The 26816-nt window shown below is 34.5% G+C and overlaps 1 protein-coding gene across 1 annotated transcript; it reads right to left on the bottom strand.

The window, feature by feature from the left end:
- Positions 1–17754: 17754 nt before the first annotated feature.
- Positions 17755–19972, bottom strand: LOC134238736 (uncharacterized). The gene is made up of 2 exons (XM_062720862.1): positions 18804–19972; positions 17755–18491 (listed from the first exon to the last, which is right to left on the bottom strand). The coding sequence occupies exons 1-2, from the start codon at positions 19932–19934 to the stop codon at positions 17793–17795; spliced, it is 1830 nt and encodes a 609-aa protein (XP_062576846.1). The 5' UTR covers positions 19935–19972; the 3' UTR covers positions 17755–17792.
- Between the last annotated feature and the right edge of the window lie 6844 nt (positions 19973–26816).

The following is a 26816-nucleotide window of genomic DNA, read 5'->3' as shown; positions in this document are numbered from 1 at the left end:
TACTTTTTTGTGTTAAGAAAACATAGCAAATAAAAGCACATCCATGCTATTCTATCATACTTACAAGTTTTAGAACAGAAAATGTGGGAAAAAAATAAAGAAGATTATTTTATGAAGAACGAAAAAAAAAAAAATACTGTGAAATTTCAATATTTTTGGATGTGAGGGATTTTAGAGTCTTTGTTATATGCAGAATGATAAGATGATTACATATTCATGCACACCGGAAATTTTCAAAATCAAATCTGATATTAATCAAGAAATAAGTTATCATTTTAAAACATTGTTTTAAAAAGAGCTTTATGATGAATTTAATCTCGTACCGACCAGTATTTATACCCCAATAGATGTTGTAAAATGATACCTTATTGCTTATATTTACATTTGTTACTTATTCATACTTTATATTTACCTGATTATGATTTAAGCGCGTGAAATGTATTATTTTTTAAACCTAACGGCATGTATGTAATCACTGAGAAATAACGTCAAACGTTTATCCATACGCATATCTATGACTTCTTGACCCCGTACCTGTATTTATACAGTTATAGATACAAATTGCTTTCTGTAGTGTTATATAAAGGGAAATATTTGCAAATGTGAATATATGTACATGTATATGATGAAACTTAGGATAAAGCAAAAAATCTGTGATTTTTCTTTCTCCAAGAAAGATATTTTATAAATCAAAACTACAAATTATTTTTATCATTGCTTATTATATTTATTTATAGGTTTTGCCATGACTCTTTGTATTGCAATCTTCTTCTCTTTATGTCTGCATGGTTTTGTCCACGGCATCTATGAACATTGTACAAAGGGGAACAACCATGTCTCTGCTGCAAAGAAGGTAAATAAACAAGACATAAATACTGTCACGATCGTCTCCACAGCAACAAAAACAAAAGGAGAACAAAAAAACCACCTAAATAACAAGACAATGATGTCACGATAGTATCCTGGGCAACCAAAACAAAGGGAGAAAGAAACAAAACATGATAAAAAGGACAGGAACGCTCTTACAATCGTCTCCCAGTCAACCAAAAAAAAAAAAAAAAAAAGAAACAAACAAACAAAACAAGTCACTTCATGGTAACGTTATTTTTCTTATTCGATGTTTTCGAAAAGATTCCTTTCATGTAAAACTATTATATATTCATCTATAAAATTCATGAATGCTTAAAATTAATTGCACAGCGATGTTTTTTACTGTTTAGATTCAGTCGAAGTATTCCAGGCCTAGGTACCTACAACAAAGTGCGTGTTGCGAGTCAAGTACCCATTGCACATGGACTCAATTTAACACTATCATGACAATAGTACGTAGCTTTAATGGAAAAATGTGCGACCTATCTTATTGCATACAAATACAAATGTGTAAATTTTGAAGAAAAAAATAGTTACACACTTAAAAAAAACAAAGCAATAAACCATTAAAACAAATAGATCATTTTCTGTCATTTTTTTTTCTTTCTATAGTATTTATACCGGGGGGTATTTACTTGAAAGGCGATTTTCGTTTACCAAGTCTAATAAAATTGTTTATGCATTTGTTACAGCAGTCCATGAAAGAAATACACCTACACAGAATTTAGTACAGTGCAGGGGAATAATTTTGTTACAGCATCAATGCTGATTTTGGTGCTTCCTATGCTTGCTGATTTTGATGCTTCCTTTGCTTGCTGATTTTGATGCTAGTTATCCTTATCCTGATCCTGGTTTGATCCTTATCCTGATGCTGGTTTGAAACTAGGTCAATGCTAGTAATGCTACCAGAAGTAGGATTATCCTGCCGGAAGTGGATAATTCAAAAACAGCATCGCTATTTTAAGCCATTAAAAATAATTTTTGGGGTAATTTTTATTTGTAATTTGTATTAAATGACTTTCCTTTATCTGTTTTCAGTTTGGTCAATGCTAGTTCTAGCCTTTGCTTGCTGATGCTGATCCAAGTAATGCTGTTTTTTTAAATGCTGATGCTAGTTCTATCCTGATCCTACTTATGCTGATCCTGATGCTGGTTTATGTAACTAAATTAGTTCCCTGCACTGTAAGTATTACTTAGTTATGTCAATTTCATTTATTTTTGAAAAACTACTTTGTTCATTGACAATTATATTTTTTTTTTCAGAAACGGGTTCTTTCATGAACTTGAAAGGACTCATCCCAAATCATTTATTGATACTTGCTTTGAGATTCTGTTTTGACATATGTGCTTTACTTTATGAGAATTGCTACATGTAATAAATCAAAATTATCAGATAATATTATAAAACTGTTCTCGTTTTTGAGTTTTTGTGCTCAAGGAAATTGCATAGAGTTTTCAAAATCAGAAGTCTCTGTCGAGACTGAAGCTCCACTGGTTTGTACCTAGTAGCCGTTGGGACTATACAACAGTTAGAAAAGTGATCCTTGATTAAGTCTCCTTCTGGGACATCTTCTGTGCCAAATTATAATGAAATCAGAGTAAAACTTTAAGAGAAGTAGAATTTTCCAAGAGATGTGATGTCTTGTTTGGATAGAAGTACATATAAAAGAGAAATGTTTTATGCAAATTTGTAAAGTAGTAAAAGAGATGTGGAGACCTATTTTTGGATCAGACCGTTTATACCAATATCTCGTGTTGGGGATAGGTGCCGGCATGAATTTTATATTTCAAACACTTTAAGATTTGAACAAACATAAATGTACATTTTCAAGGATGCTTCTATATTTAAGAACCAATCATGGTTATGTTGTTCTTGAAAAGATTTTAAAATCCTTTCCCATGTATTTCAATTGTATTTAATTTTGATCAACATTGTGGTCCCATCTTTTCCCTGAGGGTCATTATTTGAACAAACTTGATTCAACACCACTGTGGTTGCTTGTACAAGAAATAGACCAATCCGGGCTTTGCTATCGCTAATCTTGAGGAGATTTCTAGATATTTGCCCAATGTTATTCCTTTGTAAAAGTTTGATCGCACATTATGGTTTACCCGGGATAAATGTTTTGCACAGACTGAATTCTACCCTTCTTGAAGTCTCTCCAATATGAAAATAACCAATACCTTTAAATCGTAACTGCGTATATTTAAAACTACATTGCAAGGTCAATTTTGAGTTTTTAAAAATTGTAAGTTATGTACTTAAGTACGCCCAATTCATATAGAGACTTCTTTAGGCTACATATATAAACATATTTGTTAGAATACCATATGTCCTCATTGATCACGTGACGGTCATTTTTATTTTTTGGAATGTTTCACATATTTCGTTTTGGCACAGCTGATTAACACAATAATCATTTACTTTTGTCACGTAAATGAACTTTTTGCATCCTTGTAAACCCAAACTGTGCTTGGGAAGAATTATAGGTAACTATTACTCTGATACAAAATATTTTACGATAACTTCAACTTACCAACAAATCTGAGGAAATAATCGACTCAATATACACATCTGTTTAAAGACGAAGGCCTCATATAGATTCAGTTATAGGGATATTTCCACAAAATTTCTCAAGTTCATCCTCATTAATCACCTGCGCAATATCTTCTTTTTACACATATTATGAATTCTGCATCTCTCCACGGGTATAGAAAAGGGCAAATGTCAAACGCATATTTTCGCAATATATTTTTTGAACACGCACTCTTTTAAACAAGAGAAATAAAACCACGTTTTCTAAATTATTTGGATATTTTTTTACTTAAAAAAACATTATGAAACGTTTGTTTTACAAAGAATGGAGGCGTACAAAGTGAGAACAATCCCCAGCTCTGAGAAAAGACTTTTTTTTTCAAAATTATATATATATATATAGGTTTATATATTAATATTTTACACATCCACTTCTGTATTTCATTGTTTTAATATTTGATAAATAATTTATTTTTCACGCATGCTTTTTAAGATACGTGAAAACAAAAAAGAAAAAGCTTCACGTATGATTCTCCCCATATCGCAGGGTTTGGTCCAAGACCGACCGCTTTAACCACTACGATACGAAGTATGTACTTATCGATGTCTATCAATGTGATTTAAATGAACAGATTTGTTGAAGCGTACATTTTTCCAGAAATTTTCGATTTTCATATAGAATGGGTTAAGATTCCATTTTTGGGACAAAGAAAATAAATTTCATATTTACGTTACCATCATTTAAAAGTTCGCAAAGAATAGAGATTTGACCCATTCATGTTCAAAATTCGTTTTTATATATCTATTGAACCCATTTTCCATTAGATATGCTTATCTGTCAACTTTGAAATAAAGATTATTAAATGATAAATCGTTCAGTAAAATAAAATCATAAAATGTTTTGAAGATGACATTACTGAAAACATAAATTTAGAAAAATATAACTTTTCTTTAAATTTTGAAAATTGAAAAACGTTTTGTCTCAGAGCGAGCGGGGAATTGTCCACGCCTTATACGTCCTCTCTCCTTTTTAAAGCTGTCTTAAAATTTTATTGCAGTTTGAAATTATGTTTAAAGTGTATGACACTTTCCGGTAATTTAAGCTTAGTTTACAGTGAATAAACTTCGTGCATTTATAGGTTAGAAAAATGAATGTACATAGTACATTGTAATATTCTCTAGGAAGCCTTATTGTACCTGCATATGGCTCATTTTGGCCCCAAACTACGCCCGGGGATTATGATATGACAAACTTAATATTACACAACCTGAGAATTCTTCCGCAAACACTGCACATGTAAATATCATAGTTTGAAGAAAACTGATTCTTCTTTTAGAAGATTTTTAAAGGTACTTGGACACAGATTTGAAGTTAATATTTTCTCATTTTTTTCTGTATAATATCACGAATTATATATTTTAATCGCATTTCACACAAAAATTAGTTAAAAATCTTATTTCATTTAAAAGTTATTAAAACTTTAAATTTTTTGGCGGATTTGATTGACACATCCTTGCACTTTCACAAATTTTAACTTTATTCTTAATCCTTAGGAAAAGTGGCAATTTTGATGTGTTTTAATGAGAAATATTAAAACTTTTATCAAGAAAAATAATTTTAATAAGAGTAGAAATGTTAAAAAGCAAAACACCTTCACAAGTATCGTCATTCCGAACTAAGAGATGCGTACAGAGTTTAGCAAATCGAGCACACTCGTGTTATGTACACAGTTTTTGTAAACAGGGCTCGTGTTCTATTATTGTTTATATTTAGAATTCACCGGGTGCGTTCAATCGTCACAGTCTGCTTACCACAACTGCACGGACTGACAATATATTGTGTGTTTGTTTTGCTTTCGAACGTGTCTACTCTGAATTTTCTGGATTATAGTATTAATATTTTTCATTATACAGAACGAGATTGCCATTTTTCCCAAGGATTAAGAATAAAATTAAATTTGTGAGAGTGCAAGGATATGTAAATCAAACCCGCCGAAAATTTTGAAATTTCAATATCTTTTAAACGAAATAAGATTTATAATTAATTTTTGTGTAAAATGCTATTAAAATATATAAGTAGTAATATTATAGAGAAAATAATAACTTCAGATCTATGTCCAAGTACCTTTAAATGCCGACATTAATCTTTCACACATTATCAATTTTTAAAGCCAGGTGATGCCAATCATTCGAATAAATATAAATCCTATTTACGCAAGGTCACTTTGAAGAGAGATTGTTGAAATTGGTTGAGTGTTTCTTGAGAAATTTTCATGAAAAAAAATTACAGACAGACATGCCAACAGACGGGTGTCAATGAAAATATGAGCTGTGTGGTTTTACCCCCCCCCCCCCCCGCTTGAAAAGTGGGAGGGTATATAGTTATCGGGATTTTCGTCCGTCCTTCCGTCCGTCTGGTACGCTTTATCTCTTATCCGCAACTACTCTTATACTACTGGGTGAAATTTAATGAAACTTTTATATAATCTTTATTACATATTACAGTACCATTGTGCACCTCCTACTTTACTTTTTTATTCGACACGTATTTTAGGTTTCCCATAGCAAAACGTGGACATTGTGTTATGGGTCAGAATAACCCTAAATGCCAGCAAAGATCAATCACACAGTTTAAACTTAACAATAATTTATTTACAGTAATATACAAATCATTAAGTACAAACTTAGCAAAAATCTAAAAATACATACATCAGAGTGTCCGTTGCTGCACACAATGTCCCAGTGAAATTATATCCCAGTAATACCTCAATGATGCTTATACGACAATGGTATCTATGCATCGAATTGACAGGGTATTTATACAGTAATATAAATCTAGAATATTCTAGAAGTTGTAAGTACATGATATTCCTGGAAAGTTCTGGACATGAATAAAGTTCAAGAATGTTCTAGAAAAAATGACTAAACATATTGACCACTCTGGAATGTTCAAGAAACTTAATGTTACTAATAATATACATGATGAAATAATACAAATACAACACACCTCACAACACCTCCCCCCTTAAAAAGTTTGAATGTCAATGAAAACTTATATTGTTAAAATGAAATATATGTACATTAATACAAAATCATATATGTTCACGATACTCTGGACAAGGCATCTGCAATAACATTTTCTTTGCCTTTGATATGCTTAATTGTTATGTTGTATTCTTGTAACAACAAACTCCATCTAGTCAGTCTTTGATTTTTGTTTGACAATTTATGCAAAAATGTCAGGGGGTTGTGATCAGTATATACAAGAATTGGATGCAATGTAACATTTAGATAAACATCAAAATGCTGTAAGGCTAACAACAAAGCAAGGCATTCCTTTTCAATGGTGGAATACTTTTGTTGACATTTTGTAAGTTTCTTTGAAAAATAAGAAACAACTCTATCTACATTATCACTATGTTCTTGAAACAAAGCTGCCCCGATTCCAACATCACTAGCATCAACAGTAAGCTTAAATTGCTTAGAAAAATCTGGAGTTGACAGAACTGGATTGCTCATAAGGACAGATTTGATTTTATGAAAGGATTTTTCACAGTCCTTTGTCCATTCAAAATTAACCCTCTTTTGTAAAGATTTGTAAGTGGACTTACAACTGAGGAAAAATTTGGACAAAATTTTCTGTAAAACCCAGCCATGCCCAAAAACCTCATTAACTCTTTCTTGTTTGTAGGAATCGGGAACTTTGCAATAGCTTCCACTTTAGCCATAATAGGTGTAACATAACCTTGACCTACTTTATGACCTAAATACTCTACATAGGCATGACAAAATTCGCTCTTCTCAAGGTTCACAGTTAAGTTTGCTTTAGCTAAAATGTCAAATAAAGCACGCATGATTCGGAGATGTTCGTCCCATGTGTCGCTGTATATGATGACATCATCAATGTAGGCCTCGCATCCCTCGAGGTCTTGAAGGAGGGAGTGAATCATCCTTTGGAATGTAGCCGGTGCGTTTTTCATGCCAAAAGGCATTACTTTATACTGATAAAGTCCATCTGGTGTAGCAAAAGCAGATATTTCTTTTGCTCTTTCTGTTAACGGTACTTGCCAGTAGCCTTTCAGCAGGTCAAATTTACTGACAAATTTCGCGTTTCCAATTTTGTCAATACAGTCATCGATTCTAGGTATTGGATATGAATCAGTTTTGGTAACAGAATTCACCTTTCTAAAGTCTGTACATAATCGGTAGGAACCGTCCTGTTTTGGTACAAGAATACACGGTGAGCTCCAATCACTTTTACTAGGTTCAACAATGTCATTGTCCAACATATACTGCACTTCCCTTCTTAGGTACTGCAATTTTATTGGATTGAGACGGTATGGATGTTGTTTGATAGGCAGGGCGTCGCCAACTATAACATCATGACAAGCTGCATTAGTTTTCTTTGGAACATCCGAGAAGATTTGATGATACTCATTCATCAAGTTTTTAACTTGTTCTTTTTGGTGAATGTTCAAATGTCCAAGTTTGGAATCAAAATCAGCCAAAATTTCTGAGTTTTTCAAGCGGACACTCTGATTACAATCTTTCTCATTCATCTCTACACTCGTATCACTCTCAATACAATTTTGAACAGTCTTAGCATTGGCTAAAGTGGAAACTGGTTTTACAGAATTTCGGTCACACCTTTCAAAATACTCTTTTAGCATGTTAATGTGACAAACCCGTTTCTCTTTACGTCGACCTGGTGTCTTAACTACATAGTTTACATCACTAATCTTGCTTTCAATTACATAAGGGCCATAAAATCTGGCCTGTAAAGGATGACCAGGAATAGGTAAAAATACAAGAACCTTATCACCTGGCTTAAACACCCTATTTCTGGCATCTTTGTCATACCACATTTTCATTTTCATCTGAGAACTCTTCAAATTTTCTTGTGCTAATGTACAAGCATTGTAAAGTTTTTCTTTGAAATCAGACACATAATCTAAAAGATTAAGATCACTAGTCTCAGTCAGCCACTTTTCCTTCAACAATTTCAAAGGACCTCTAACTGTATGACCAAACACCAATTCAAAAGGACTGAACCCAAGAGACTCCTGGACTGCTTCTCGTGCAGCAAATAGTACAAGATGAACCCCTTCATCCCAGTCTTTTTCATACTGGTAACAATTGGTCTTCAGCATTGTTTTTAGGGTTTGATGAAAACGTTCTAGCGCTCCCTGGGACTCAGGATGATAAGCAGTTGATCGATACTGCCTAATACCCAACTCATGCATGACTTGCTGGAACAACCCCGACATAAAATTTGAGCCTTGATCCGACTGAATTGCCTTGGGTGCTCCTACAAAACTGAAAAACTTGGTTAGGGCCTTCACTATGCTCTTTGCCTTTATATTCCTAAGAGGTATGGCTTCAGGAAATCGAGTGGATGTACACATAATGGTAAGTAAGTACTGGTTTCCAGATCTTGTCCTAGGCAAAGGTCCTACACAATCCACCAACACTCGACTAAACGGTTCTTCAAAAGCTGGAATGGGTTGGAGAGGAGCAGATGGTATCTTCTGATTTGGTTTACCTACCATCTGACAGACATGGCATGACTTGCAAAACTTCGAAACATCCTTTCTTAGCTTAGGCCAATAAAAATGACTCAAAATCCTATTATAAGTCTTATTGATACCTAAATGACCAGCCATAGGTGTATCGTGAGCTAAACTCATGACATCTCGACGATAAGCAGCTGGGACCACTATCTGGTGAACAACACGCCACACTTCATCTGGGGGAGCGTCAGGTGGTCGCCATTTTCGCATAAGGATGCCATCTTTCATATAGAAGCATTCTCCAACTTTAATAGCCTCTTCTGGTGGAAGTGCCCTCTTACTAAGTTGAATGATATCTGGGTCTTTATGTTGTTCAGAGAGTAAACGTTCTCGGCTGAGGATGTCCTTGCCTTGGCTAACTAGTGGATGCAACTCATCATCCTCACCACCAAATTTTGGTAAAAGTTCTTTCTTCTCTTGCTTCTTGATATTGTGTGGTTCCATGCTTGTTTGAGTGCCATCAAGGTCAGATAAGAAAGTGTCATTCAAATCAATATCAACAGAGGAATTCGTCTCGTCAAAGGCTTCAGTATGGTCTGCCTCCATTTCTCGTCTTCTGGCCATCGCTCTAGTAACAGCACAGGCTGGATAAATGTCATCATCTTCATCATCGCACATGACATCTGGAGTGATTTTCTCACAAACTATAGGATCTGGTACAACTTTTCCACCAGCTAAATCGTTGCCTAGCAACAAAGAAATGCCTGGAACAGGAAGAGTAGGTCGAACACCTACGATAACAGGTCCAGTAACTAAATCTGACTTCAAACTAATTCTATGCAGGGGAACATCAATGACGCCTAGCTCCACACCCTGTAATAAAACTGACCCACCAGTAGAAGTCTGCTCAGACAAAGGAAGCACGCCCTCTAACAATAACGTCTGTGCAGCACCAGTATCTCTCAAAATCTGGACAGGTTTTATTTCGCTAGAGTCACCGAGTGAAACAAATCCCTGAGACATAAAGGGCTTATAATCCTCCATAGAATCAATAGAACTGGACTGTGAACCCTGGACATCAGGAGTGTCAGAACAAATCGAAACTAAGGTTTCTCTATCACCTCTAACTGCCGCACAAGCATGTGGTTGAGTTTTATCAAAGTCATTTTTTCTCTTAAGTTTAAAGCATTCACTGATCAGATGACCTTTTTTCTTACAATAACTACAAGTAGGAAGCGACCCTATTCCAGAAGATCCTTCAAAACGTCCTGGACCGGACTTAGAACCACCTTGGGATGGAGACTGGGAACTTGTGAAAGACTGAGACCCTGAACCACTCTTTTTATATGTGTCTGAATTGGTAGAATTACTGCTAGTCTGAGATCTTGATACAAAATTCTTTTTATGAGACAGAGCATAAGTATCAGATATGACTGCTGCCTCTTCAAGAGTTTTCACATTCTTATCTTCTAAATGTGTTTTCAAATCTTGAGAAACACATTCCTTAAACTCTTCTACCAGGATGACTTGGCGCAAATTAGCAAAAGTTTTATCAAGTTTCTTAGATCTAAACCAGTGATCGAATAAATCTTCTTTCTCTCGTGAAAATTCAACAAATGTTTGATTATCAAACTTTCTATACTTTCTGAACTTTTGTCTATACGCTTCAGGTACTAATTCATATGCTTTTAATATTGATGCTTTGACCTTCTCATAGTCTGAACTTTCAGCTACCCCTAGTGCAGAGTATACCTCAGCTGCTTTGCCAACCAGTACACTTTGTAACATTGTTGACCAAACGTGTTGTGGCCATTTAAGATTCTCTGCAACTTTTTCGAATTGGGGAAAATATTTGTCTACAGATTTTTCTTGAAATTTCGGAACTAACCTAATATTTTTTGCTGCGTCAAATTCATTCTTGACAAATGACGGTTCTGGTTTGTGCTGTAATCTTAATTTCTCTAACTCAAAGTGCTCTTGTCTTTCTAATTTGTCTAATTCAAATTTTCGTTCACGCTCTCGTTCTTCTCTTTCTCTTTCTCGATCTTCTCTTTCTAATTTTTCTCTTTCTAATCGCATTTTCTCTAACTCTAATTGAAACTGATATTCTGCCATTTTGTAAGAGCCTAATTCTGATTTAACCGTATATTCTGGAAGATCGTATTTTTCAAAAATGTTTTCATCTACTAGTTTGTTTGCAACCTTAATTCTAATGTCTTGCTTTTTCTGAGAGGATTTAACATCTAACCCAAAATGCAACCCTAATGCGATCAAGTCATCCTTTTTTAACGTATCAAAAACCTGAACACTTGGCGAACTAAGAAAGTTTGTGACCGAAAATACCATGTTGATTTTTGCTGGCTTATAGTCAAATTTAACAATTTAATTAACAAAATTCTGACAATGAACTGCAAAAGTGCAAGAAATTCTTGATCCCGGACGAGCCCCCAATTCTGTTATGGGTCAGAATAACCCTAAATGCCAGCAAAGATCAATCACACAGTTTAAACTTAACAATAATTTATTTACAGTAATATACAAATCATTAAGTACAAACTTAGCAAAAATCTAAAAATACATACATCAGAGTGTCCGTTGCTGCACACAATGTCCCAGTGAAATTATATCCCAGTAATACCTCAATGATGCTTATACGACAAAAGTATCTATGCATCGAATTGACAGGGTATTTATACAGTATTATAAATCTAGAATATTCTAGAAGTTGTAAGTACATGATATTACTGGAAAGTTCTGGACATGAATAAAGTTCAAGAATGTTCTAGAAAAAATGACTAAACATATTGACCACTCTGGAATGTTCAAGAAACTTAATGTTACTAATAATATACATGATGAAATAATACAAATACAACACACCTCACAACAATTGTCATTATATGTTTACCTATGACGTGACATATAGAAGCTTCTGGATAACGCATTTGATAGGACGAGTTATTCCTCTTTACATATTACCGTAAATCAATATATAGCAACACATTGACATTATGGGAGGCAGGGGGTATCGTTTAGTGAGCTCATTATTATTGTTCACAGTACCTCTAGTTTATATCAAATATCCTACAGCATTCGTACCCTTGTAATTGTGGTTTTTTGAAAAAAAAAAGTTAAAATTATATTTAAGTCTCTTTGAAATGCGTTCACTGCTGCCAATTTTAGTTGTTTTTAAGTAAAGAAAGAAAACAGAGAAATCCCAATGATATAAACATTTTTTTTTATATTTCATCTAACGTTAAAGTGCTCTGTAGTAACAACTCTCTATACAATTAACAAAAAATTCACAAAGACTGCAATTATTAAAATAATAAAATACCTCTCTTTGGTTATTACGAGAATTTATGTCGCAGCTATACCAAAAAAAAAAAATACACCCCCCCCCCCCGTAGGCGGACATTGTACACGAAACATGTGCATATGACTTGCTTTGTGTAGTTCATGCACTTAATGGCAATGGTATTCATAAGAAATAAAAGAAAAATACTCCGGGTTTTTTATTCTTAGGGTTGGAATCCTACGAAAACGTTGTTTTAAGTAAATCTTTTTCGGAAAAATCGTCACACTATGTCAGCCACTACAAAATGTCCGCCTTCCCCCCCCCAAAAAAAAGTTACTGTAATATATTATGTCGGCCGCCAAAAAATATCCTACATCTTTTGTTAGATAATTTTGAGAATGATAACCGTCATCTTGTGTAAGTAAAGTTTGAGAATGTTTACCATCATCTTGCGTTTGTTGACCTTGAGAATGATTACCGTCATACTGTGTTAGTCGTCTTTGAAAATGATCACCTTCACCTTGTGTAAGAATAGAATAGAAGAGGACAACTTCGTAAGGTGTCCATAAATAGGAGGAGACGTACATTTAAATCGCGTGGATGTGGAATGCAAACATAAGCACACTTAATTTTTTTCGCACTAAGATTCTACACTAAGAATTTTGAATGAAAAAAAATAGAGATTATGTAGTATCTTGGTGCACAAGTAATAAATGGTTCAAATACTTAGAGATAAGTTAGATGACTCATGCTGCCAACCAAATTACAGAGACCATGCATATGAGCCAATATTTACAAAAAACAGTATCAAACACAGAATTCTTTCAAAACACTCCTCATAAAAATCAAAGTTAATAGAAAACAAATATTTTTTAAACCCTATTAAACATAAGCTAAAATATTCCAGTTTGAATTTGGAAGTACGATAGATACAGTCTCAATTGAAACTGCCAATGACAAAATCTGTGGTATGCTCAATGAAAGCATGTTTTTATTTATTCGGTATATAATTACGAAGAAGCCCTTCAACCATATGGAATCTCTGACTTTGGGGTGAGCGATGCAATTTATGAATTTGAGAATCAAAAACACTATTCCTCATCATAACTTTAAACTTAAGTCATTAGCCTATTACCCAAAACAGGGGAGTGGATTCCCAAGGACGTTTAATGCATTTTCACTGTATAATCATTTAAACCCCGCCCAAATATCAGAAATCCTAGCCCTGGGGCTATGAAATTTACAATTTAAGGAAAAAAACCTTTGCTTGTCATAATTTTACATTAAATTGTATTTATTTAAGGCGCTTGACCAGAGAATAAAATTTTAAAGGAAATAAAGCACTTTCACTAGAGCTCCACCCAAGTTCAAGAACCCCTGACCCTCGGGCCATGGATTTAACAATTCTGTTAGAGGACTCAATACTTAGTAAAATCTTGCCAATAGATTGGTTAATGGCCACGCAAGCGTAAAGAAGATTGTTTGAAATTGCAAAAATTTAAGAGATTTTGGCCCACCACTGAGGCCCAAGAAGGCAGGGGCCATAATTTTTATATATACATACATTTCTGTTTTCCGTCACCCACGGATGTTATTTGCCAAATTTGATTGACTTAGGTGCAGTGGTTCCAGAGAAAAAGCTAAGACTGTTTAACTAAACGAACAAAGAATGTTGACTAATGATAACATATAGCCATAGAACACCTGGATCAGTCAGCTAGGTGAGCTAACAGTGAGCATCCTCTTTCAGATGATCACATCCGGCCTGTGCTCCTGGTCATGGTCGGGAAAAACGGAAAATGCTAATTAGTCATTACAATATATTAACATTCGCTGTGTTTTTCTACTAAACCAACTGTGAAATTGATTTGAAAATCATTTTCGTGTATACTCACGCGTAGAAATATACACGGAGAAACGTGCGTTACCGTGACGTCACAATAGGGCTACAGCAACGTTAGTAAAGTATAACAATAGAGGGCAGCGAAAAATTCAAATACTGAGTACATTTTCGGTGCTTCAAAACATTTAAAATGTAAATATAAGGAATGTTTTTAAGTTTAGTGTGAATTATTGGTGTGAGAATCACAGAGACTTGCACGTAGGCATATTTTTCATGAAGCGCTAGCGCGCTGCATTAAATATGCCTACGTGACAAGTCTGTGTGATTCACACACCATTAACTCACACAAAACTTAAAAACATTCCTTAAATGTATCACAACAAAGGTCAGTATTTGTCTAAAAATATAGGTTGACAAGATCCTTGTATTTACCCGAAACTTCAAAAAAGATGAATTCACAGGAAAATGTTGATTAATATACATATTATTACATATATATAACATGTGTTCTCCATTCACAAAACCTCTGTCTATGGACATAGTCTTACTGAAGCTATCAATTGAACAATCAGCATCAGTTTATTGCATCATACAAACTGTAGAGATAGGAATAGATTGTACATCGCTTTTGTACCTAGTTGTTTACCAAAATATTCAGTCTTGCGTTGTTATTGGACGTGTTCATAATGTGTTTGAATACAATGTCTGAATTCATGGTAATCAATGACTCTAAAATCGAATCAAATGATTTGTATCTTTGGTCAAGTTATTGAGAAATCTCAGGTCAGAAATATCGAAATCTTACAGACAACACTATTATTATCCTTTACAAACAATACTGTTGCAATTTTTTGGGCAATTTCACGAAAGTTTCAAGTTACACAAGTTATTATTGAAATTTTCCTACTATACACGTCATGTGTCATTTAATTTATTTTAAACGTCTACTTGACTTCAGTGTTGTTTTCCTTCCGTGCATACTTATGGTCAAGATCTAGTAAATGAAAGATGCCTACAGATTTATCAAATTTTAACAATAAATTCCTTTAATGTCTTTAACTTAGACAAAATAAGGTGTTTCAGAGTAAAATGTGTAGGTGAACAAGATACCCCCCCCCCCATTTTAAACAGCCATATTCAATGAAAAAAATATGAAACACAGTTATGAATATCCCTTTTTTCATATTCCACAAAGGCAATGTATCCAGATTGTGTATAGTCTCTACGAAAATGGTAATTTGTCATGTTTTTGGCCACATCTTTAAAATGATATCAAAATTAATATAGGTATCGAAATGACAAATTGAATTCCATGAAAATACCCTTTTCTACATATTTCTGCTAAAGCCGTATTGTATGAATAAAAGAAAGTTCAAATTGATTAAGGTGTCATTATAGATGTAGTTTCAAACAAGCTAATTCAGAGAATTCGTGTCCCCCACTTAGGGAAAAAGTCGGATCCCCTGACTTAATTTGTAGAATTATTAATAATAATTGTATACTATATGCTGAAGCAAATGAAATACATGTATTTCAATATGCGTATAAAGATTTGATTCCTTATTCTTTATTATGTGTATAGAAGATTCTTTTGACATGGAATATCTATCACACTGTAATGATTATTTTAAAACCTCATAAATTATTCCTTTCACATCCTGAATACTAAGAATAAAAAAAGAAAAGTTTTAAAAAACAAGAGATGTTTGTAAAACACTTATGCCCCCCTCCCCCCAAATTGGAATTTTTCCAAGTCCAAGGGGCAAAACTCTGTCAAAAATGGCACGATTGTACCCAAAACATAACTTAGATATTCATCTGATAAATCTGTACACTAAATTTCATCTCAGCATATTTGTGCAACGGTTGTGAAGAAAATGCAAATAATTGGAATTTTTTTAAGTCCAAGAGGCATAACTCTGTCAAAAATGGTGCAATCATACCTAAACCAGAGCTTGACCTAGATATTCATCTGATATATCTGTATACAAAATTTCATTTCAGTATGTGCAACGGTTGCAAAGAAAATGAACGGAAACTGCAAATAATTGAAATTTTTCTAAGTCGAAGGGGCATAACTCTGTCAAAAATGGTGCGATTGTACCCAAAACAAATCTTGACCTAGATATTCATCTTATTAATCTGTATACTAAATTTCATCTAAGTATGTGCAACGGTTGTAAAGAAAATGAACGGAAACTGCAAATAATTGAAATTTTTCTAAGTCCAAGGGGCATAACTCTGTGAAAAATGGTGCGATCGTACCCGAAACAGAACTTGACCTAGATATTCATGTGATAGATCTGTATACTAAATTTCATCTAAGTATGTGCAACGGTTGTAAAGAAAATGAATGGAAACTGCAAATAATTGAAATTTTTCTAAGTCCAAGGGGCTTAACTCTGTCAAAAATGGCGCGATTGTATCCAAAACAGAACTTGACCTAGATATTCATGTAATATATCGGTATACTAAATTTCATTTCAGTATGTGCAACGGTTGCGAAGAAAATGAACGGAAACTAAGTGGACCGACAGACCGACAGACCAACGGACCGACAGACGGACAGACAGCAGCAAAGCAATATGCCCTCCCTTCTTCGAAGGGGGGCATAAAAAACGGATCGCCCGAGACTCGATCCCGGTACCTCTCACATATAAAGCGAGAGACATACCACTAGACCATGGAATCGCTATAAATGACGGCAAGTATATGGAGAAGTCAAGTTACATACATGTATATATTAATGTTCCGTATTGTCAAAATTTTACACAATCCATGGTGTTTGATTTATTTAGCCTTTATTTAACAGTTCTAATAGATGTAATAAGAACATAAAGTCCGCCGAGAACCTGTTTTATACGCAATAACTCTCCGCATGCCCCTGTGCTAAAAATAGCGACATGTAATACTATAAATACTAATAAAACAAACAGGGTGGGGCACTTTGAGAGGGGCGAGAGAGGTCCTAGGGAGTTTTAGTATAAAATTACATTGCATAAGCTCAAAATCTTCTTTAAATATCGCCCGGAAATGAGAGTGTTACACAGACAGAATGTATAGATTTACGACCTTGAACTTTGACCTTTTGATCTCAAAATCAATAGGGGTCTTCCTTAGGCCACAGGGAGTTGTTATGTAAAATTTCATTGCAATAGCGCAAATGGTTCTAGAGATATCGTGTGGAAACGAAAGTGTTATAACAGACAGAATTTGCTTATTTATGACCTTGACCTTTGACCTTTTGATCTCAAAATCAATAGGGGTCTTCCTTTGGCCACAGGGAGTTGCTATGCTAAATTTCATTGCAAAAGCTTAAAGGGTTCTCGAGATATCGTGTGGAAACGAAAGCGTTAAAGACAGACAGAAAGGCGGACGGACGGACGGATGGACAGCTAGACGGACAAACCCAAATTAATATCCCCCACTTTTCAAGCGGGGGACAGTCTTAATTCATTTATAGATGTTGACCTAATATAAATGACCTTAACAACTCCTGTTCTTACTTTACATACCGTGGACGTGCTTAGGCGTTTTATTTTGTTATAGTGTTTTCATTCTCTTCTTTTAAGATGTAGTCTTTCAATTTTCAAAACATGATTGCAATATATTATACTTCTTTCCTACAAATAATTCTCAGCTTTGGCAGACATAAAATGTTTGAAAAATTAAATAAAAAATGTATTCAAAGATTAAAAAAAACCTAAAAAGGAAAACACACCTGACCATAGCATTCTATGAATAATATTCATAATTTGAAGCATGCTTTGCCTCAGACCTCAATACTGCTTCTTTAAGCTCTTTCACATCTGACCACATTTCTTTCACCATTTCATGCTGACTTTCCATTTTAACCTTTTCAATAATATCATTTTCATCTTCCTCTTTCAGAGTCAGTTTTTGAATGTTATTAAGTTTATCCAAGTACTTCTTTCCAGTGAAGGTTTCAAGTCTTTTGCAGATATCTGACATCAATAACCAGGTATCATCGAATTCTTTCTGAGGGGTTGAGGCTGAACTCACATGTGCAGTCAAACCGTTCCGGATTGACCTAATTCTCTCGACATCATCACCCACGGTCACTTCTCCTGCTGCAGGCTCGTCGCCCCATTTTCGTTTTGTTGGTTTAGGAATCTTAGTCGTTGAACAAATGTTTCTGATCAATGTGTATGTTAATGAAATATCAAAATTCTTATATCCCGAATGTTTTGCATCTATCAGGAGTTTTTCTTGTTCTGGGCGCAATCTTTTGTAAAAATTTGGTAAAGCTTTCACTTTGGTGTAAACAAGGGAAGGGAGAACCTCCATCTCTAGTATATCTCGGTATACCTGACTCAGCACATCGTTTGTTGCCATTCCAAGTTTGGCAAATCTAGATCGACCCCCCAAGTCTTGACCAGAAGCACTCGTCGTACTGGAAATACTTGGTTTTATCTAAAACAAGAATCCACCTCATTCAATTAATATCGCTAATCAATTTTAATAAAAATAAAAAAAACATCATATCAAAGAATCACTTATAGATTTTTCTTGGAAATTTGTATTCTAAAAGTTGTAAGAAGAAAACACATTTTAATGGATAAATTAATTTGAATACTGCTGTAAAGTATGAGGACATCTTTGCCATGTAATACATGTAATTCATTCAGAAACTGATTAGAAAAGGAAATTTTTTAACTTGTTTGCAGTTGTCAAATATATATGTTTTATGTATTGATGTAGTATTCAACATTGTAAAAGAATCACCTGTTTCCAATATTTCGTTATATCTTCTGTGTTGACACGGTGCTTCCTGTTTGCTGGACAGGATGGACACAGAAAAGTTTCTTTGATACACTTAGATTCACTTATGACAGCACTTTCTTTGCTGTCACAAAATCCAGTTGATTTGCATTTGAATGCAACCTGGAAATCTGAGTTTTTCTGGAATGTGTTGGAAAGGTTGTGTAACATACGCTCAATGTTTTCCCTAATCTGGTGACAGGTTGAAACATCAACTTCTCCCTCCACAACAAACACTTGCAACTGAATTTCTGATTGCGTCATTCCAAGCATGATGTTATGGTGCTGGTCATGAAACATAAAAATAGCTGCAGTCTGGTAAATGCATCCTCTGTCTTCATCTGTAAAAATCTCCCAGTTAGGAATCTGCATGCACGTTGCTACAAGGCGATGGAAAATTTCCACAGGAAGAACATCAAACGTGTAGCAAAGGATGGAGGAGGCAGGGTATGATGAAAAGCAGTCTACTGGAAATTGCATCTTGTTCATACATGGGACATACCATATTTTGTCGCTCATTTTAGCTAAGAGTCCTAACTTCTCCATGTACATCATGATATCCTCTTTGTGCTCAAGGTAACCATTGTTGTTCATTCTCCATATGGCACATAGTAGTGCTTCATCTAACTCTCCAGTTTCATTGAATTTGTCCCATTCTGAGGCATATTCAAATAAATCTTCTTTTGCATGGTTTTTGTCTGTTATGACATTTCTAAAGGCATCTGCAAACCACTGAACATCGAGGATAATAACTTTATTGAGGAATTGTTGATTGAAGTGCATAAGTTCTCTGATGTCATGGAAGAACTGCAGCATGGCATCCATATCTTCAGTAGTTTTGAGCTTTATTCCCTCAGGCAATGTTTCATTAAAAGACTGAAGTTCAACCGTACTCAAAATCTTGCGAATTTTCTTTTCCAGAAAGAATGTTTCAAACATAGCCCATGACTGTGGAAGCTCCTCACCCCAGTGATCAAGCCTGCACACAACATCAGCAATGGACAGCTTAAGTTTTTCAATGATTTCATTGTCATGGAATCCAACCGCAAATCGCCGTTTCACATCAATATGTTTTTGCAAGGACTTCTTCTTCATGTCAAGAGTCTTCCATACTTCTCGGAAAAACAATTCTTTTTCCTAACGAAAACAAATTCCTTATTCTATTTTATGCTAACAAATTAGTCGTAGTAAAACAAGAGGCCCAGGGGCCACATCGCTCACCTGAGCAAATCGGCTAGGAAAAAACACAAATCAGATCAGAACTGAAAAGTTTACTGAAGAGGGGAGGGGGGGGGGGCTTGAATTTAATATTACTTTAAAATGCCTTCATATATATACAGCATATGCACCGTGTATATCCCAACATGCGGGGTGTATACTATGTTGTGCATGCTTCCGTGGGTGTATGCTTCCGAAGCGAGAGAAAGGGGGTCAATGTACGTTCTTTGTCCATTTTCTCAACTTACGGATATTTTTCGCCAGAAAGCATATGCCTACGGAAGAAAGCATTATCTGAGGAGTATATGGATATCTATGAACCCACTGGAAACCTTCTAGTTTTATCAAACACCTCAACACAATTCCGAGGATTGGAGCAAGATTGACGCAACACTGGGTTTATGATCAAATATCTGAAGAAAGCTTTGCTTTATCATCACTTTTATAGCATTGTTAAATACATGATTGCTAGATAAATGTTTGTACAAATTGTCTGTTAATAAGACAGTTCGTATATAAAGATATTGACGAAAAACCTATGTTATGTCCGGGGTGTATGCAACTTGTTGTACGCGGGGTGTATACCCCAAATTTTTCTTGGGATTGTTAGTGCGAAGTATATATTGTGGAAATATTTATACACGTTTAATAAGCGACATTATTTTGAACATTTAACGTTCTCTCATAACTTCTGTCTAACCTTTTTCAACATTTATTAAATGATACTGCATACGGAGTGTAAATAACACTCAATAGATTGGATACGCAAGATCATGCTCTACGTATTAACAATTTTTAAAACGAAGTAAATTATTGACAGGCAAGTTGATGAAAAAAGAATATTAGCCGTCTCGCTTAAAGTCATCATTTCGTAAGTTCTATGGTAGATATAGTGAACTTGTCAACAAATACAATTTATTATTGAGTCAAATGCTGACTGACGTTTTTCATACTAATTTTTAGTCCTTTATTTATACACTGAATTGACGACGGATTTTTTCCGTTATTTCCTGATCATGACAAGGAGCACGCGGCGGTTGTGACCGGTCAGTAGGGGATGATCACTCATCCCTTGGCACCTGATCCCACCTCTGATGTTTCGGAGGTCCGTGTTTGCTCTGCTCTTGATTTTTATTGTTTTATGGACTTTGAGATTGAATACTGTTCGTTATCTCCACACCCCTTTTATTGAAAATATTTAGCTTTTTGTAATATAAACACCGCAAAAAATGTTCTCATTCATGTAGAATTTATATGTTGTGTACTTTACCCCCAGGAGCTCACATTTGGCAGTTAACTATTTGTTTCATATTGAGGCATTGTATTGTACTGAGTACATATTTTTTTAGGAATGGGCCCGGGGGGTGGGGGTTGTGTCTTAGGTCATTTTTTTTTGGGGGGGGGGTAACTTTACTATGTGTATATACGATAATAAATTAGAGGATGGGTGAACATTAATTGATATTAATTACACGTCAGCGTAAAATTGTAATTGTACCAAAACATCTTTTATTTAATTGTGCATGCCCTCAGAAAATGAAATTGTCATCCCTTATTACAAATGTGCATTTTTATAGCTGGCTTTATATGTTTATTATGATTTGTAAAATATGAAATCTTTTCAGATAAGGAAAAATGAGTCCACATATTTCAAAAATTGAAAGGAAAATTAATTTAATATATCATACAAACACGTAGTATCAGCCCCCCCCCCCCCCTTTTTGAAAATATAATGTATAGTGGGGTATTTTTGTGGATCGATTATTTTGGGGTTTTGACAATTTGTTCCTATTGCAAACATGTTGAATAAGTGTACAGTACTAAGGCTATCAAAAATTAATTCCTTGGTTCTCAGGCCAATTTTCTCCAAAACAGATGCGGGAGGGTGGCATTTTATTTTTCATTTTATTGGCAGTAAAGTAGATGAGGGAGGTATTTTTTTAAATTTTAATTTCCCAATTTTCTTTAACATAAAGATAATTTTTTTAATCACAGATATACTTTCCATTTCTGGTCAAAATTTCTGCTTTATCCATTGCTTAACAGCGTGTAAACATCGTAGGTAATGTCCTCGAATGTATTTTCAAACGAAGTAGCCTAAAATCTCATTGTAAATGGCTACCGGAAGTGATATTTGAATACTAAACTACGAAACAAATGAGGTCGGAATTTTTTTTCCCGGATTGGTCTCCGCAGTACCAACTTTTTATTTTATCAAAAATGCAATAAATTCGGCAATGCGGCTACCTCAAAACGGATGCGCGCGGGCCTGAGAACCAAGATTTCAATTTTATATGGCCTTAATATAAGTTGTTTCTTTTTCAAAAATGTCAAATTGCCTTAAACCAATGTGTGTGTGTGTGCGGGGGGGGGGGGGGGGGGGGTCCACGAAACAAGTACCTGTGTACAGAAAATGATTGTAAAATAGTTCCTGCCATTTTAGATACTTACTTTTGCAGCCAAGTAAAACTATGTATGTTTGCCGTTCAGTTAAAAAAAAAGAGAATGGTTAATGAAAAAAGATTTTCCTGTTTCACTCTGAAATACAGTAGGAGTTGTGTGAGCGAGAGCCCCCCCCTTTATAGCTACAACTTATGTCAAGGTTTTTTTCTGGTATCCCCCCTAAAAAGATTCTACATCACTGTCATAAGAGAGCTTAAGAATACATGTATTGATAACATAAAAGTTGCAGAAACAAAAGAGATTGTGTTCTTAATACACATTCATGTAGTGTTTCTATTATTTTTAACAGGCAAAATATATAGGTTAAAACTTTAAGTTGGACAAAGTGTACACTGCATTGTCAGGGATGGATGTACCCCTATGGAGAGATTTATATCTTTTATTTACATCTGCGTAAATTTAAGTCTCCATTATATTTATATTGATATCTAAGCTCCTGTTATGTATAATATGAAAAACATTTATCAATAATTTTTTTTTTTTTCTTTTGATAAAATATATTTGATTTGTTTTATACTTCAGTAAGTTTATAGACTTGACTTTTTGGTTTGGCATTTATAATATGAACATTTATTGTCAACACTACCTGTCGCTTTTGAACGTGTATTGGCTATTTCCTTCAATATATACTTCGCACTAACAATCCTCTGGACTCGACACGAAAAATCTCTGTGGCTCACCTATATATATACGTTTGCATACACCCCGGACACAACATAGGTTTTTCGTCAATATCTTTATATACGAACTGTTTTATGAACAGACAATTTGTACAAAATTTATATAATCATGTATTTAACAATAATATAAAAGTGATGATAAAGCAAAGATTTCTTATGAGATCATTTTTTTTTTAATCTCATTTAAACAAAACTTGATCTCAATATCTCATCATTTTTTTTCAATTCGTGATTCTCCCTTTGTCTCCCATAATAAATACACCACTCCATCTTTTCTCACTCACTCATTTCTCTTAGTTTCTGGCTCTACGAATCTGAAATCTTGCAACATCCAATGGGAAGACATTTCTAACCACTTTTACTATCTATATTCCAGAAGAATTGTGTATTGTTACCCCACCGCGACAACATAGTATACACCCCGCATGTCTTCATATACACAGTGATATGACTTTGCTGTTCTTGATAATAAAATATATTAACATTTATCACAAACTATCAAAATATAACAATTTATGACTGTCAATAATTACAATTTTACTTCTCATATATCTTGTATAAGCAGATCACCAATACCCTCTTTTCCCATGTTCATGATGTTTGATATATTTAGTTAACATTTTTATTCCCATTGACAGAAATCTTTAGGTGTTTTGTTATCATTCATACTCACTGTCCAGTAAATCTCGGATCTTATCCATGTAGATCTCAAAATAGGAAACCTAGAAAAACAAAATAAAAGTGAGGATAAAAGAAAACATCAGCTTAACATTTAATTATTCATAACAGTTACACCTCAGGTAAACATAATCAAATTTATAAGTAAGACCAATCGGACATTCCCCTTTCTCACCATTGGATAACTACATTGTACTCATGTCTTATATTCTGTATTCTGTAACTACCTGTCCAATGTAATCACCAACACACCACCCCTAAATAATTTTTATACATCTACTTTGATGTGATATTCCATTTCATATATCGCCCCGATGAATTTATTTTTCTTTGATGTGGAATTCTTTCAAGATATTTTTAAAGATATAACTTTTACACATCTACTTAAAACTTTGATGTGATATTGACCCCATATATCCCCCGATCATGATTTGAACAAATTTGAATCTACACTTGATGTGGAATTCCATTTCATATATCGCCCCTGATATAACTTTTATACAAATGACTTTGATGTGATATTCCATTTCATATATCGCCCCCTATATAACTTTTATACGCCTACTTTGATGTGATATTCCATTTCATATATATTGCCCCTGATATAGCTTTTATACACTTACTTTGATGTGGAATTCCAGATTTTCTTCCATTCCATAAATGTATGAAAATGTGAAAAGTTTACATCAATAATTCGACAACATCTTGTCATTTCCAAGAACACCCTGTCCAAGATTAAAATAGAAAATTCTTAAGCAGAGAATAAAATTTCATTGCATATTTCCAACTATGACAGTACACAATACATGTGAAAGAAATGCTTCAGTGGTTCATGTATATTTCATCTATATATTATATTACATAAGAGATCAGAAAAACTGCATGTCATAAAATATTTGTGTAAAAAAAATAACAATGTTTAAAAATGATACCTTTTCTGTTTTGTTCACACAATATTTAAGTTGAAAGTTATCAAAACATTCTTCTTGTTTTACATGTTTTTCTCCCTTGTATGGGCTGAAAGCATGTATTTTTTTGTCATGAAGAGCTCCTATAAGGGCAATAACTCTAAAATAGTCAATAAACTAAATGAAAAATCTATATATGTGTGTTTTACAAGGCGGGGCATACATGTATATGCAAACTTATTGTATCCGCCCAATACATCTGAAAGAAAGGATCTCAATAATTAAAATGATTAGCATGTGGTAAGCTAGCAAAAAAACACATATCAGATCAGAACTGTAATTAACTAATAACATGAATAACCTTGAACTGGTTTTAACTTTGAATTTGTTAACAGGAGTAACAAGTACTAGATAATCATTAACTGGAATGCTGACAAATCGAATAAATCATGGTTGGTTTATAGTACTATAGGTGTGTCCATAGGAATTGAACTCAAAATGGAAGGGTGACATTTTACAAGTAGAAAACTGTCCTGGTTTCCTCCCTTTGTGGGAACAGAGGGGACAAACTTGAATCTACACTACCTGAGGATGATGTCCACATGGAAATTCATCTTTCCCCCAGTGGTTATGCACAACCCTGACATGTATTCATTTTTGTATATATTCATAAAATTTGACTATGCAATTTTCCCATCAGCATATTTAAAGTGCATATGAAAAACTTGGCAATCTACACTACCTGAGGATGATTCCACATGAGTTTCATCTTTCCTGGCCCAGTGGTTCATGAAAAGAAGATTTTTAAAGATTTTTCCTATATATTCCTATGTAAAACTTTGATCGGCCATTTTGGCCCCGCCCTACCCCCGGGGGACATGACTTGAACAAATTTGAATCTATACTACCTGAGAATGATTCCACATGAGTTTCATCTTTCCTGGCCCAGTGGTTCCTGAGAAGAAGATTTTTAAAGATTTTTCCTATATATTCCTATGTAAAACTTTGATCGGCCATTTTGGCCCCACCCTACCACCTGGGGTCATGACTTGAACAAACTTGAATCTACACTACCTGAGGATGATTCCACATGAGTTTCACCTTTCCTGGCCCAGTGGTTCCTGAGAAGAAGATTTTTAAAGATTTTTCCTATATATTCCTATGCAAAACTTTGATCGGCCATTTTGGCCCCGCCCTACCACCTGGGGTCATGACTTGAACAAAGTTGAATCTACACTACCTGAGGATGATTCCACATGAGTTTCATCTTTCTTGGCCCAGTGGTTCTTGAGAAGAAGATTTTTTAAAACATACCATCAAATTTTCATTATTTCTTAATTATCTCCCCTTGAATAAGGGCGTGGCCCTTCATTTGAACAAATTTGAATTCCTTTCACCTAAGGATACTTTATGCCAAGTTTGGTTGAAATTGGCCCAGTGGTTCTTGAGAAGAAGATGAAAATGTGAAAAGTTTATGACAACGACGACGACAACAACGACAGACAACGGACAAATTTTGATCAGAAAAGCTCACTTGAGCCTTTGGCTCAGGTGAGCTAATGATTCTCATTTAGGATAAACGTTTCATAGGTCTAAAGCTTCAAAATTCAATAAGGCAGATAGGTTCTGAAAATAGGGAAAACTTAATTATTTCCTTTTTAGTATGTCAATTACATTTATCAATGCAATAAATTTTGATCTGATGTGGTGGTCCTTTTAGGCCATGCATATAATAATTAAAATACATGTACTACCTCTGTGTGTCCATCCCCCGTAAATGGAGCCTTCCTGACAACACACTTCTTCACCAACCTTATCATCGAACTTCCTCTCCATATTCAGCACCAGAATGAAGAACGCCCGCGGACTCAGAAAAATCTGGTGTGAGGCATAATATGAACACTGTCCTGCAAAGTCAGTCATGGTTATTTTTTTATCTGGATCTTCTGAAATATCTTCTGCACCTATCTGTAAATTTCCAAATATTTCTGGACTATGACGAATATCTTTTCTTTCCTTCATAACATCTG

This window comes from Saccostrea cucullata, unplaced genomic scaffold (genome assembly GCF_032062105.1).
Source record: "Saccostrea cucullata isolate Sc308-1 unplaced genomic scaffold, CSIRO_AGI_Scuc_v1 ctg1715, whole genome shotgun sequence".
NCBI lineage: Eukaryota > Metazoa > Mollusca > Bivalvia > Ostreida > Ostreidae > Saccostrea > Saccostrea cuccullata.
This window is presented reverse-complemented; position numbering and strand designations above follow the sequence as displayed.